At 56.1% G+C, this 13,097-nt stretch overlaps 1 protein-coding gene across 1 annotated transcript; it reads right to left on the reverse strand.

Moving 5' to 3' along the window:
* Positions 1 to 6,456: 6,456 nt before the first annotated feature.
* On the reverse strand, positions 6,457 to 13,031 carry LOC124078614 (tryptase beta-2-like). Its single transcript, XM_046423527.2, is given in 7 exon segments — positions 6,457 to 6,813; positions 6,882 to 7,045; positions 7,188 to 7,453; positions 7,576 to 7,747; positions 7,910 to 7,970; positions 11,545 to 11,819; positions 12,932 to 13,031. Coding segments are annotated over 7 exon segments (1,203 nt in total). The 3' UTR covers positions 6,457 to 6,648.
* Between the last annotated feature and the right edge of the window lie 66 nt (positions 13,032 to 13,097).

The raw sequence follows: 13,097 nt of genomic DNA on the forward strand, positions 1-13,097 counted from the left end.
GGTCTTCAGCTCTCCCAGGTGGACCTGGTAGTCACATGAATTCAAGGACCTGGAAGGGTGGGGTGGATGGGTGTGGTGATACCCCTCCCGTGAGGGCAGCCAGCTGCACAGGCAAGAAGTCGGTATCCAGCCCACCAGACTCCACCCCATCAGAATCCATGTCCAGCTCATCCCCCTCAAGCTTCAGGTGTGGAGGATTGACGGCATCTCGGGCTCCTGCTGCCTGAGCTGGAACATATCCAGAGGGGCAGATTGCAGATTTCAGCAGTGTGAGAGAGAGAGCCACTCCCCACCTCCAGGTATACAAAGACATGCAGAAGCTTCTTCCTATTGGCTAGGGTCCGGAAACTTCCAAAGTCAGTACCAGTGTGGTGGCCAGGAAGGCCTCAGAGCCCTGGGGCTGCCTGCTGCCATACCATAGTCCCCCTTGTTGCTGACGAGGACAGGTTCCAGGCTCAGAAGTGAGTCAAAGGTCAAGAGGAGTCCTCTGCACTGCCAGTGTGCCCACAGGCCTGGACATTCACACTGCCCCCACTCACCCTGGACACACCCAGAGAAGCTGTGGGCAGCAGTGAGCACCCACCACAGCAAAGGCTTGTCTACCATGGCCTCACGCCGGCCTGGGCAGGATGGCCCCTCACGATTTGGTCCCTGAATCTAAAACCTGAGACTGTCCACACCCTGAGCCAGAAGAGAAGGGGTTGCTGTTGGCTCTCCAGAGGCCAGCGTCCTGCCTGCTACCGCTTCCCCACTGCCCCTCCCATCTTCCAGGGGGTCTCCCTCTTACAACTTCAGTTCCCCACCTGCTGGGCCCTCCCTGGAGAAATGAAATCTCAGAAGCCCATGTGCTGGTTTCTAAGTACCATGATCCACACATTGTAGCAGGGCTCCTTGGAGTGACAGGGGGCTGGACCAGGGCAGGCACCCCAGGAATCAAGGGGGGCTCAGAATGACAGGAATAGGAAGACCCAGGCAGCTGGGGAGGGAGGGAAGGCTGGTTGACCAACCAGGGCTGAGAACTAGACAGAGGTGGCATCACATTAACGGGAAACTGTGCCGAATGCCCCCAAATTCTGCGCTATATCGTGGTTAGAGTCTTCTTGCGTAAGTTTCCCCTCAGATGTTGGTAAAGGCTAAGTCCCTGAGGTCAGCATGCAGGGCCCTCCCTGGCCAGCTCTGGGTCAACTTGAGCTTCCACCTAGTGGCAGCAATAGATGACAACGTGGTCAACCAGTGAGATGGGAAGCTGGTGCAGGCTGGTGGGAATGGCCCCTGCCCAAGCAGGAAAGTCATTGAGGAGGAAGGGGACAGTGTAGCTGATCCAGAGCTGGTGGTGCCTCTGAGCCACAGCTGTGCTGTGAGGCCAAAAGTAACTGCCCAATGATACAAACTAACCACCAAGGGGACAGAGGTCCCTTCACAGGGCAGATTCCCAGCAACCCCTCAGCCAGGACACCCAAGTGCATACTCCAGCATGTGGACTCCTGGGCCTTGAGGCACCACCTGTGACAAATACCCTGTCCCCCCTGAGCTTTTCCCACCAGTCCTCCCCTCCACTCCCCACACACCAGTTGAGGACATACCTGGCTGCAGAACCTGATGGACACCTTAGGAACAAACAGAAGGACAGGCCTGTAATGAGGGAAAGGCTGTCAGCACGGCAGGCCCAAGAGATGCCCTCCAGGCCCCAGTGTGAGGCTGGGGGTGGATGTCCCCATCCCAAGCTGAAGCCAAGATCCATCTGGCCTGGCAGGTGGGGCCAGAGCAAATGGGCTGGTTGCCAGTTGTCCTCCAAAGCCCAGGGCAGGGTGAAACCAGCCACAGGCCATAAACAGCAACTGAGAGGCACAGCACTGCCCAGCCCCAGCCTGCCTCACCCCACCCTTTCCCTCAAGGGGGAACTTGCCTAGTACCCCCTGACACTGTGCGCTGGCCCAGGCCTGATGGCCAAGGAGCACACCAGGACCTGAGAGGAAGGGCTCAGCCTCCTGAAGCACCACACTTCCTGCTGGGGCTGCTGGCTCTCCGGGCCCCCAGGACCAGGCATGTGGGGCCAGCATAGTCCTGGGCTTCCCGGCCCCTAGCCCCCTAATTCTGGGGTGAGGACCCCGTTCACATAGGAATGTGGCTGTAGGCCCCAGGTTGGTAAGGATGAACGCAGCCTCGCCCCAGCTGACCACGCTTTAGCTCTGTGTTTGGTGGCAAGTACAGCAGCCCCAGGTGACCAGAGAATACTGGGTCCACCAACACCAGCCAAGATGCAGACATCCCCCAGCAATGCCACCATCCTCACACCCAGGCTGGGACACACACCAGGCACAGTAGGAGGCCACAGGTCTGAGGACTGTGGTGTCTGCCCACTGCAGGGACAGGGTTGACCCTGAGGCCTGGACCTGTAGGGTGGTGGGGGACAGCCACACACCTGTGCCCTGGGCAGGGAGTGAGGAGGAGCAGAACAGGGCTCCACCAAAGGCCGCACCTGCTACTGTATCTACATGTGGACACTACCCCAGGGAACAAGCTTAGTGACACAGAGAGACCACACAGGGACAGGATGGGACCCGGGCATCCCTGCAAACCCAGACGGTGGATTGGGTCCTTGCCACCTTCTCCATGAAGCCCTCCCTGGATCCTGCAGCTCACACCTCCCCAGAGAGCCTCTGGGAGTCCTGCCTTTGGGGTTCTCCTCCTGAGACCCAGAAGCCTGGGGGAGACAGCTCAGGACTCCATGATAACCTGCCCTCCAGGATGTCCTGTCCTCACATCCGTCCTCGGGTCCCATGCCTCCAACACAGATCAGATGGGCAAAGCCCCCCAGCTGCACAGACCACACAGGGCTTCCTGTCTGGCTGGGGCCTGATGACTGAGCTGATTACAAGCCCTGGGCCCAGCCTGGGACTTTCCCATCCCCTCCCTAGCCCCATGCACAGGCGGGGGTTGGAGGGCCCCACCAAGAACCCCAGGGCAGGACCCCTCTTAGGAGTGGGGAAACTGAGGCAGGGTGGCAGTCGTCTGAAGGTGCAGCAGGCTATGGCTGTGCGAGGCCCAGGCCCAGCCCCGCTCATGCCAGCACCTGGTCCTGGCTGAGGCTCAGGGTGCATGGTAAGGGTCTGAGCTGGGATGGTGAGGTAAGGAGTGTGTTGGGTGGGGCCCAGCCTCCCTCAGATGGACCACCCCTGGGAGGTGGCCGCTGGGACAGGGAGTGGGACCTGCCTGGTCAGCACAGCACAGGGAAGAAGGGTGGGGTCCAGGTGTGCCCAGCCCAGGGTGCCTACCCAGCGCCCAGCAGCCTCACATTGCCCAGTGACAGTGGGGTGCAGGGTCTTCAGGAGCCAGATCCGCTGAGACCTGACCCCCAGGAGGGGACTTCAGGAACCTCACCTTTCCCAGCTCAATATTTGGGGACCCCGTTCCCCTTCACACTGCTGCCTGCAGAGTCCTTTACACCCTGGATCCCAGGCCTGACACCCCAAATCATCCCGTTGGTCCCCTTGGCACCCCTGTGACAGGTGCTGCTTCCTCTCTTCTGACAGAGGAGTTCAGGGAGGGGGAAGCCTGGCCTTGGCCATGCCCCCACCTCGAAGGGTCAGCTGCCCAAGAAGGCGTGGCATTGGGCTGCATCTGTCTGCAGTGAACTGACCATCTGGACATTGTCCCTGGGGAGGAGCCCTGGATAGTAAAGACAGGGGCTGGGCCCCAACCCCTTGGCCTGGCCCTGAGATTGGCAGCCCTGATAGGGCCAACGCCCACTTTTATCTGTCAACTGTGGCTGGCCTGAGCTGGGCTGAGCTGGGATCCAGGGCCAGATAAGAGGAAGGCCACCCTGACCTCTCTTCTCTGGGTCTGTCCCCACCCCCATTGGTCATCTTTCCTGGGGAACCTTGGTCCCTTGCCCCCACTGTGCACAACCTACAACCTTGCTGAAGGATGTCTGAAACACTCAAAGGAGGTCACCCCCCGACCTGTGGTGACCCCAAGAGAGATGGGCCCTGGGGGTGGAAGTGGAGAGGAAAATATCTCCAGGTTTATATTTTGTTTTTGTGATAGGCAGACATCAAGTTTGTCATTGAAAATTAAAACCAAAAGGAACACTAAAGAGGGTTAGTACTTCCTTCCTCATGATTCTCACACCTAAAGAGACTGAGGGGCTACCAGAGCAGGGTCAGAAGCAGGAGGGTCCAGATGAGGAACTGGCAGGCCTTTCAGATCCCCCCAAAAGATCATTTCCAGAGATTCTGCAGATTAAACCAACATCTTTGTATTTGATGACTGCAAGGAGAGAGAAGCAAATGTTTCTTTAGAAAATATCTTCTCTGCCAAGGGTAGTGGTGCACACCTACAATCCCAGATCCTTGGGAGGCTGAGGCAAGAGGAATGCAAGATCAAGGCCAACCTCAGCAACTTTGTGAGACCCTAATTCAAAATTAAAATAAAAATAAAAAGATGTGGAGAGGTACCTCGGAAGTAGGGCACCCCAGGTTCAATCGCCAGTACCACCACCTACCCCAAAAGTTTCTTCTTGCCCAAAAGTTCTCAGAATCATCCTAAAGGAGGGTACTGTCTTGTTTACAAGCATGAGCATGTCTAAATACACGATGCACACAGGGCCTGGGAGCAACCACAGCACTCACCAAGGACTCAAGTGACATGTCTATCCTGAAACCTTGATGTGGACAGTGGGTCAGAAGCCAGAGCCCCTCCCCAGCAAAGGAAAGGGTCAGTGCCAAACAGAGGGTTCCCAGGAGGCAAACCTGGGCCCCATCTGTCCATGAGCTCTCATGTGCACTGTTTGTGGGAGGAAGGGGCCAGCTCATGGTCTGCACACGACATACTGTGTGCCTGGAGAGAAGGCAGGGTTGGATGTCTGGGGAACCCTGCAGCCTGGCCAGGAGCCAGGAAGAATCAACCTGAGCTTATGAAGCCTAATCCCAGGAGACTGGATGAAATGCACCCCAGCCTGACAACAGCACAGAACAGGAGTCCCACAGGGAAGAGCACAAGGCCAGGGTGAAGGCAGAGCCCTCAGGGATCCAGCCCAACCCTAGAGGGGGACAATGGAGCTCACAGCCCCACCAGGACCCAGGTGTGGAGCAGGGCCCCTTGCAAGAAAGCACTGCCCTCTTTCATAATCATAAAAACACAATAAACCTCGAAGAAGGGTTTCTGCCACTCCGTGTACAGAAGGCGGAAGGAAGGATGAGGAAGCACAGGTGGGTTGCTATGCCCATGAACACGTCTGAAGCCCCAACAGGAGGAGAAGGCACCCTGAGCCCAGCCACTGCCCTCGCCAAACCTGCCAGATGCTGGGCACCTTGCATGTCTGGACAGCTCAGCCTCCCAGTCCTGAGGGCCTGGAGTCGGAAACCCCAAAGCCCATCTGCAGCAGCTGGACACACAGGGTCCTGCACGACAGGGAGAAGGAATGACCCCTGCTGCACTCAGCTGTCACAGGGTCAGCACTCAGGGAGGGGCAAGCCCTGGAGGTGCTCCAAGCAGACCAGAGAACACTGGAGCTACACAGAGGCACCTGGCAGGGGGTTAGGATGTGGATAGGTGGGTGGGGCTGTGCTAAGAGCCATAGCCAAGTAGTAATGATGCATGGCATTTTTGGTTGAAAGGTGAAGCCAGCAAGCCATTGAGATGATATGATTATGTTAAGACCTGCATTCAAATGGATATTAGACCCCTGCTGTCCACCTCACCTGCTACTGGACTCCTGGAGAGTTCCCATAGGTTGGGGAAGTGCGGTAGGAGGGAATTCCGGAGGAGGGATTTCCTGTTGGTGTGTGTGTCCTGGAGAACACCCCGTGCATGTGTGGGTCGGCATATTACCCGGGAGCATACAGGGCATTGGCGGAAGTTTCAAAAATAAAGTTTGTTCCTGTTTGAGTGGCTCGTGATTTTGTGCCCAGCCAGACTGCGGCAGGGCTGGGCTCTGCAGCTGCCCATGCTCTCTCCACCTGGCCACGGGTGCTCTCTGTCCTCTACCTTGCTCCCTTCAGCTGCCCACGTTGTTCTACCTCCCACACCACACAGAAACAAACCTGTGAGCAGGGCACTGTGGCGCACACCTGTAATTGAGGCTGAGGCAGGAGGATTGTAAGTTCAAAGCCAGCCTTAGCAAAAGTGAGGCCCTAAGCAACTCAGTGAGACTCTGTCTTAAAGAAAATGCAAAATAGGGCTAGGGATGTGAGTCAAGTATGCCCTGAGTTCAATCCCTGCTACCCATCCCCTGAAAAAAAGAATAAAAAAGGAAACAAGTTTGTGTGGAAGAGCAGCCGGCCTAGGGACAGGCATTGGCGAGGAGGCCCGACTCATGACCGCAGACCAAGTCTCGGGGCCAGGGACCCCATACCTACAGCCGCTGCACCCAGTCACTACCTGGACCCCTTTCTTCCCTAGAGATGCCCTTAGCTAAAAAAAAAAACAGTGACCACCATGATGCTTTCTCTGCACTTTAATGAGACACAGCAGCCAGGAGGATTAGCACCTGCCACCTACAGGCTGGGAGGCAGGTGGAGGGGTCCACAGGGAAGGGGTTGGGGGTTTGGCAAGGTGGGGTGATGCCACCTGGGAAGGAAACAGTGTGCTGAGGCAGGATAAGGACTGATGATGCCCTGATCTGGGTGGCAACCCTGCCAACCTGGCTCAGGGGACCTTGGGGACATAGCGGTGGATCCAGTCCAAGTAGTGGGTAAGACAGGTGTAGATGCCTGGCCGGTTGGCATGAGCACAGCCCTCACCCCAGCTGACCACGCCCGCCTGCAGCCAGGCACCCTTCACCTTGCAGACCAGGGGCCCTCCAGAGTCACCCTGGGGAGAACAAGAGTCAGTGCGGGGGGGCAAGGCCCACGTGGGGGATGCGGGGGACAAGGGCCCACCTGGCAGGTGCTGTGCCCTATTTTCCCAGCACACAGCATGTCATCACAGACAATGTGAACGCTGTCCCCTGTGTAGAGCCCTGTGTGGTGCTGCGCGTCACAAAGGTGGTTTTCCACAATCGGGACTTTCACCTGCTTCAGGGGAAACGGTGGTGGGAGGGACTCTGGGGTGAAAGAAGAGGGAGCAGCCTCAGGAGGGGGTCAATCAGCGCCCTTCACTGTTCTGCAAAGGGAACCCCCAGGGCTGGGGCCATGGTGTGGTCTCGAGCCCCCCTGCCCAAGCCCTCAGCTGTCCCAGCCACCCACCGCCGTCATGCACATTGCCCCAGCCTGTCACCCAGCACGGTGTCCCCGAGGGGAAGGTCTCCGAGGCAGGGGGCAGAGAGATGGGGTGAACATGGCTGGAGATGTTCACTGGATCCTCGAGCTCCAGCAGGGCAATGTCCGCCCCATCCTCCACAATATAGTAGTTGGGGTGAGGGATGATCCTGCTGATGGCCAGCAGCTGGTCTCGGTAGTAAAGGTGCTGTTGGCGAAGCTGTACCCGGTAGAACTCTGGGCTTCTGATTTCTCTGGGAAAGGAGAGTCTTGCTCAGGAGGACGAAGTGGCCCCAACATCAGAGCCTCCAGAGCGTCTGGGGCCACAGGGTAAACCAGGCCCTCACCCCCCACACACAGGCACATGGAGACTCACGGTCCCACACAGTGAGCAGCGGTCAGCACCCACTGTGGGTGGATGAGGGAGCCTCCACACACATGCATCCAGTATCTTTTGTAGAATCTCAGGCTCACTTGCCAGGGCCACTTGGTCTCAGGGGCCTCCTCTCCTCCCACGATGCCCACTCATTCCAGAGCTAGGCCAGTGGCTGGGGCCAGGAGCACACTCAGTACCAGGGTCAGCCCCACCCTGGATCAGCCCTCCCCTGCCTGGGACAATGCTGGGCTTCTCAGAGTCCACCTGCCCCAGCCTGTGCAGCAGGGAGTAGGGGGCAGGGGGCAGGGAAAGGCAAGCCTAGGGCAGGACTCACCAGGGGCCCCATGGACCATACTGAACAGAAGAGGCAGTGCCAGCACCAGCAGATTCAGCATCTGGAAAGAGTGTGGAGTGGGCAGCGTGAAGCCAGATGGATCCGGTTGGCAGAGCATGGAGCAAAATGGAGCCAGGGCCCATGTGGATCAGAGCACTGGTCCAGACTAGGGGTCTGGGGTCTTAGGGATCCAGGGATGGGGCGCACAGATGTCAGGGGCTCTGAATGGGGGACACTCACCCTGGCCAGTCCCTGTTCTCCTCCACCCAGCCTGCTCCCCTCCATTTATCCTTCCAAATCAGGCTAGGGTCAGAGGGCCCTCCACCTCCAATCCAGATGTGGAGGAAGTAGATGACTCAGACCCAGGGCCACCATGTGACACATGCCCCCACACCAAGATGTCCATCTGATGTCCACAGGCCTTAATGTTGGGATGCACAGGCAACCACAAAACCACCCCCAGGACAGGATGCTGGCTTCTCAGGCTCTGCCCCAGTGGGAGTATAGGGATGAGAGGGCTCCAGTCTGCTCAGGGTCTGCCAGGTCCCCCTGTGTATGGGGGCTCCCAGATGGGCCCTGCCATGGGCTGGGCACTGGGAATTGAGGGTCCATCTCTCAGCTGCTGGATCTCTAGCACCAGAATGGCAACACCTCCCAGCTGTCAGGACTGGGCTCTTGTCCCCTCCTGCCCAGGTGCAGAGGACTCCCTAGGAGGCCTCAGGAACAGTGGCATTCAGGGACCACTGCTGTCCTACCCAACATGCTTCCCCAAGATGAATGCAGGGCATAAGTCCATGTCTGTGGGCCACCCTCAAAGGAGCAGTGCACAGGATGGTACTCTCACCCCACCCAAGTTCTCACTCTCACCCCACCCAAGTTCTCTGATCCCATGGGATCAGAAATTCAACTTGAGGGAGGGTCACATCAACAGCACCATGAGTCTGGGTCAGGAAGGGGCCCTGCTGCTCCCCATGGAACTGGCTCGCCAGAAGAATATGGCAGGGTGGTCTCCGGCCTTATCTGTGCAGCTCTGCTGTCCTGAGGGTACCTCATTATCTCTGACATCTGTGCTTTATCTGCACACCAGATGGCTCCATGTCAGAGCAGGATAGCAGAAGAGGCCTGCAGCCAGCATTCCTCCCCCAAACCTCTCCTGCACTCCCTGCCACGTCCCAGGGATGATCACTGTCCTGCCTGTCCATATGCCCCTCCTTCTGACACACTGCTACTCAAAGGGTCCCATGTGGGCTACTTCCTCACCTAGGACTCCAGGACCCCAGCCCTTATTCTGCCTCACTGCTACTTCTGGGCCCTCAGCAGAGGGCAGTGCAGGCCCTGCCCCCACCCTGTCCTCTGCACACCCCAGGACAGGAGGGGGCAGCAGGCGCTGTCCTGCTCAGCAACCTGGCTTCCACTCATTCTCTAACAAACTCCGGAGCCCTGTCATGGGCTGGCAAGATGGAACCACAGGAGCCCACATGGGGCGAGAGGGTGAACAGGGGTGGCTGGACACACAGAGGGCAGGGGCTTTGGGCACTACTGAGTCAGGGGCTCTGGACCCTTGTCTTCCAAGGGATGCTCCAATTGGCTCAGGCCTGGGAGGTGGACCAGTCAATAGCTGTGAGGGGGCTGGGGATGTGGCTCAAGCGGTGGCACACTCGCCTGCATGTGTGAGGCCCAGGTTCGATCCTCAGCACCACATACAAAGATATTGTGTCTGCCGAAAACTAAAAAATAAATATTAAAATTCTCTCTCTCTCTCTCTCTCTCTCTCTCTCTCTCTCTCTCTCTCTCTCTCTCTCTTTCTCTGTCTGTCTGTCTCTCTTAAAAAAAAAAAAAGTAGCAGTAAGGTTGCGGTCCCTGTGATTGGCTGTCACTGGGCCAATCAGGGGCTAGAGGTGATAGAGCCTCTGGTCTATTTGCTGGGAGGCCAGGATGGGAGAGCAGTGTCTGCTGCCCCGGCCCTAAGCATCCTCCCCTGGAGGACAGCCACTGGTCTTAGGGTCACTGGAAGTGACGCTCTCCCAGAGAGGGACTCAGTCACTGTCCCCCACACCTGCGAACCTCACTGGGATGCAGGCCAGCCCCACCACCGTTCCCTGGGAGGGGGCTCATCCTCCTCACCTCTCTTCTGGGGGAGGCTGTTCTACTGGAGGTGGGATTGTTGACAGAACTAACTGGTAGTGCAGATGCAAAGGGACAAGATGGGTAGAAAGCCAGGTGGGTGAGGGGGACAGACAGCAGGACAAGTAGGGATGAGAAACTCACACTGCCTCAGGACATGCAGTCGGGAGAGACTCAGACTGCAGAATGTGAGGCAGAAAGCTGGACGAGAGAAAGGGGATGGATAAGGGGGATGTTTGAGGAGCAAATGGCCAGAACTTTACATATTTGATGGAAAAATAAACAAACAGATCTAACAATCTCAATGAACAACAAATAGAATACAATTAATGAAAAACAGGCTGAGGCACATCACATAGGGCTGGAAATCAATGAAAGTCTTGAGAAACTGGCAGTCAGCAGAAGGTTGGAAGCCATCGTCAAAGGACTACTAGAAGGAAATGAACTGTTGGCTTGCTGAAAGACCAGTGCCAGCACCTCCTGTCACCAAATTGTCAAAAGAAGTTCTGCAGGAGAAAGAAAACAAGAGGTGACAATCTAGACTCACACCAAGAAAGTCCTGAAAGTGGAAATATCTGTAAAGGTGAAAGACATATTTCTTTGTCAAAAACTTAGTGATGGGGGCATGGGAGACTGAGGCAGGAGGATCCCAAGTTCAAAGCCAGCCTCAGCAAAACCAAGGTGCTAAGCAACTCAGTGAGACCCTGTCTCTAAAGAAAATACAAAATAGGGCTGGGGATGGGGCTCAGTGGTTGAGTGACCCTGAGTTCAAACCCTGGTACCCCCACCCAAAAAAATACCTAGTTCATGAGGGGCTAGGTGTGTAGCTCAGTGATAAAGCACTTGCCTAGCATGTGCAAGGCCCTGGGTTTGATCCCCAGCAACTCCCCCCCCAAAAAAAATATAAAGATAATTGACAACTTAAAGTAACAACAAAAACAGGACAATGTGCTGCCTTTATGCCTAGAATTTAATTTTAAAAAAATCTGATAGAAACGATATTGACTTTCAAGTTTTGGTTGATTGATTGTGGTACTGTGGATTGATCCTCACTCTTGCTAGGGCTTCCAAGATCATTTTCCAGTTAGTAGTGGATAATATTCAGAACTACAGCGTTTTGAACCTGGTGTGGTGGCAAGCCTATAACCCTAGCAGCTTGGGAGGCTGAGGCTGGGCGATCGTGAGTTCAAAGCCAGCCTCAGCAACGCAGCTAAACCCTGTCTCTAAATTAAAAAAAAAAAAAAAAAAAAAAAAAAGGCTGAGGATGTGGCTCAACCCCCGGTACCAAAAATAAAAAAATTAAAAAGTACACGGACTGGGGCTGGGGCTGAGTGGTAGGGGGCACGCCTAGCATGAGTGAGGCACTGCGTTTGATCCTTGGCACCACATAAAAATAAAATAATAAAATAAAGATATTGTGCCTACCTATAAGTAAAAATAAAAATATTAAAAAATAAATTTAAAAGTACAGCATTTTGTATTTTGTATTTCGTCACGCTCCATAGCCTTGCCAAGTTCGTCTGCGCCGGCGTCTGCGGGACCCTTAGGATTTTATGTGCGCCAATCATGGGGTTCACAAACAGTTTGCTGTTTTCTTCCGCAAAGCCAAGCGATGTTCGGAGCGACGCAGTTCCTCCTGTCTCCACCAGAGGGAGAGCCCGGCCGTCATTGATGGGAACGCGCTGGGCGCAGCTGCACAGGTGCACTATTAGGCTCTGCTGCCACGACCAGGTTATACCACTGACCGAGGTCTTTTGGCCTCGGCGGTGCTGGGGGCCTTCCAGGACTGCTAAAGGGCGTGCGGGGGTGGATGAGACTGAACAGAAAGCACCGGGGTCTGTGAACCCTCCTCCCCGGACCTTGGCAGATAACTGCACCTTAGCCTTCCTTTCCCTGCAGGAAGAAGGCATTACAGGAAGAAGGCATTACTGGGCAGGGACTGAACTGCTGACAGAGCCCGGACAGGCCTAGGATGTGGCCCTTGCAATCTCTTGCCGCAGTCTGGCTGGGCACAAATGCCGCAGTCTGGCTGGGCACACAATCACGAGCCACCACACAGCTTGTAGATTCAAACAGCAACTCTTTATTCCCGAACTCACACCAGCCGTCTACAATCACGTTCTGGGGAAATCCACGTTCTCTGCCCAAATCCCCATTCTCTGCCCAAATCCACCTCCACTGGGCTTCTATCTCCAAAATATACTGTCTGAATCCCGTGAGAACTCAAGGGGAACTCAGGCAGCAGGATACGCCCTATTCCCAGCAGGAATAATCTTAAACCTTAAACCTGGAACCTAAACTGGGAACGCCCTAAACACGATTATCTTAAAACCAGGAACACCCTAATCTGCCTTGGTCCTTGAGCAAGGTCACGTACATTCAATGTCACTGCAACATGGGGTACGCTGGCAAGGAAATTGTCATACCTACTTGGCTAATGGCTCCCAGCAATCTCTCTGCTCTGCAGGGAGGAGGATGGGAGGGGGGTCATGCAAATCGGGATCAGGGGTTAGTAGTGTGGGAACTTCAAGCCAGGTTCTGTGCAGCCAGCACTTGGGCACCAGGACGCAGGAGGCCATCAGCAGCAGGAAGACCGGCAGGAAGAGCCCAACCAAGAGAAAGGGCCAGGGGAGCCCTGGGTTTCCCAACCCCAAGGCCCCCAATTCTGGGGTGAAGATCCAGTTCACATGGGTATGTGGCTGTGGCCCCAGGCTGGTAAGGATGGACATAGCCTCGCCCCAGCTGACCACGCCAGCCTGCAACCAGGTCCCATCCATCTGGCAGGCCAGCAGACCTCCAGTCATCCTGAAGGGCAGAGCAGGGTGAGGTCCAGTGGTGGTTGGTGGGGAGTCTTGCTGGACTCCAGGCCCCAAGCCCTCCACTGTGCCCTAGGCCCACCTGGCAGTGTATGCCAGCCCCCATCAAACAGCATGTCTGGCCTGAAGGTGCTGCCATCCATGCTGAGGTAGGCCTGGCTGCAGGTCTCTGTGTCCACCATGGAGGCCTCTGCCTCCTACAGGCTGTATGGGGGCCACAGAGGCTCTGGGGACGGGGCAGGTTCTGG

Source organism: Marmota monax, unplaced genomic scaffold (assembly GCF_021218885.2).
Source record: "Marmota monax isolate L192 unplaced genomic scaffold, Marmota_monax_Labrador192_F-V1.1 WCK01_AAM20220418_F8-fsc00035, whole genome shotgun sequence".
In the NCBI taxonomy this organism is placed as follows: domain Eukaryota; kingdom Metazoa; phylum Chordata; class Mammalia; order Rodentia; family Sciuridae; genus Marmota; species Marmota monax.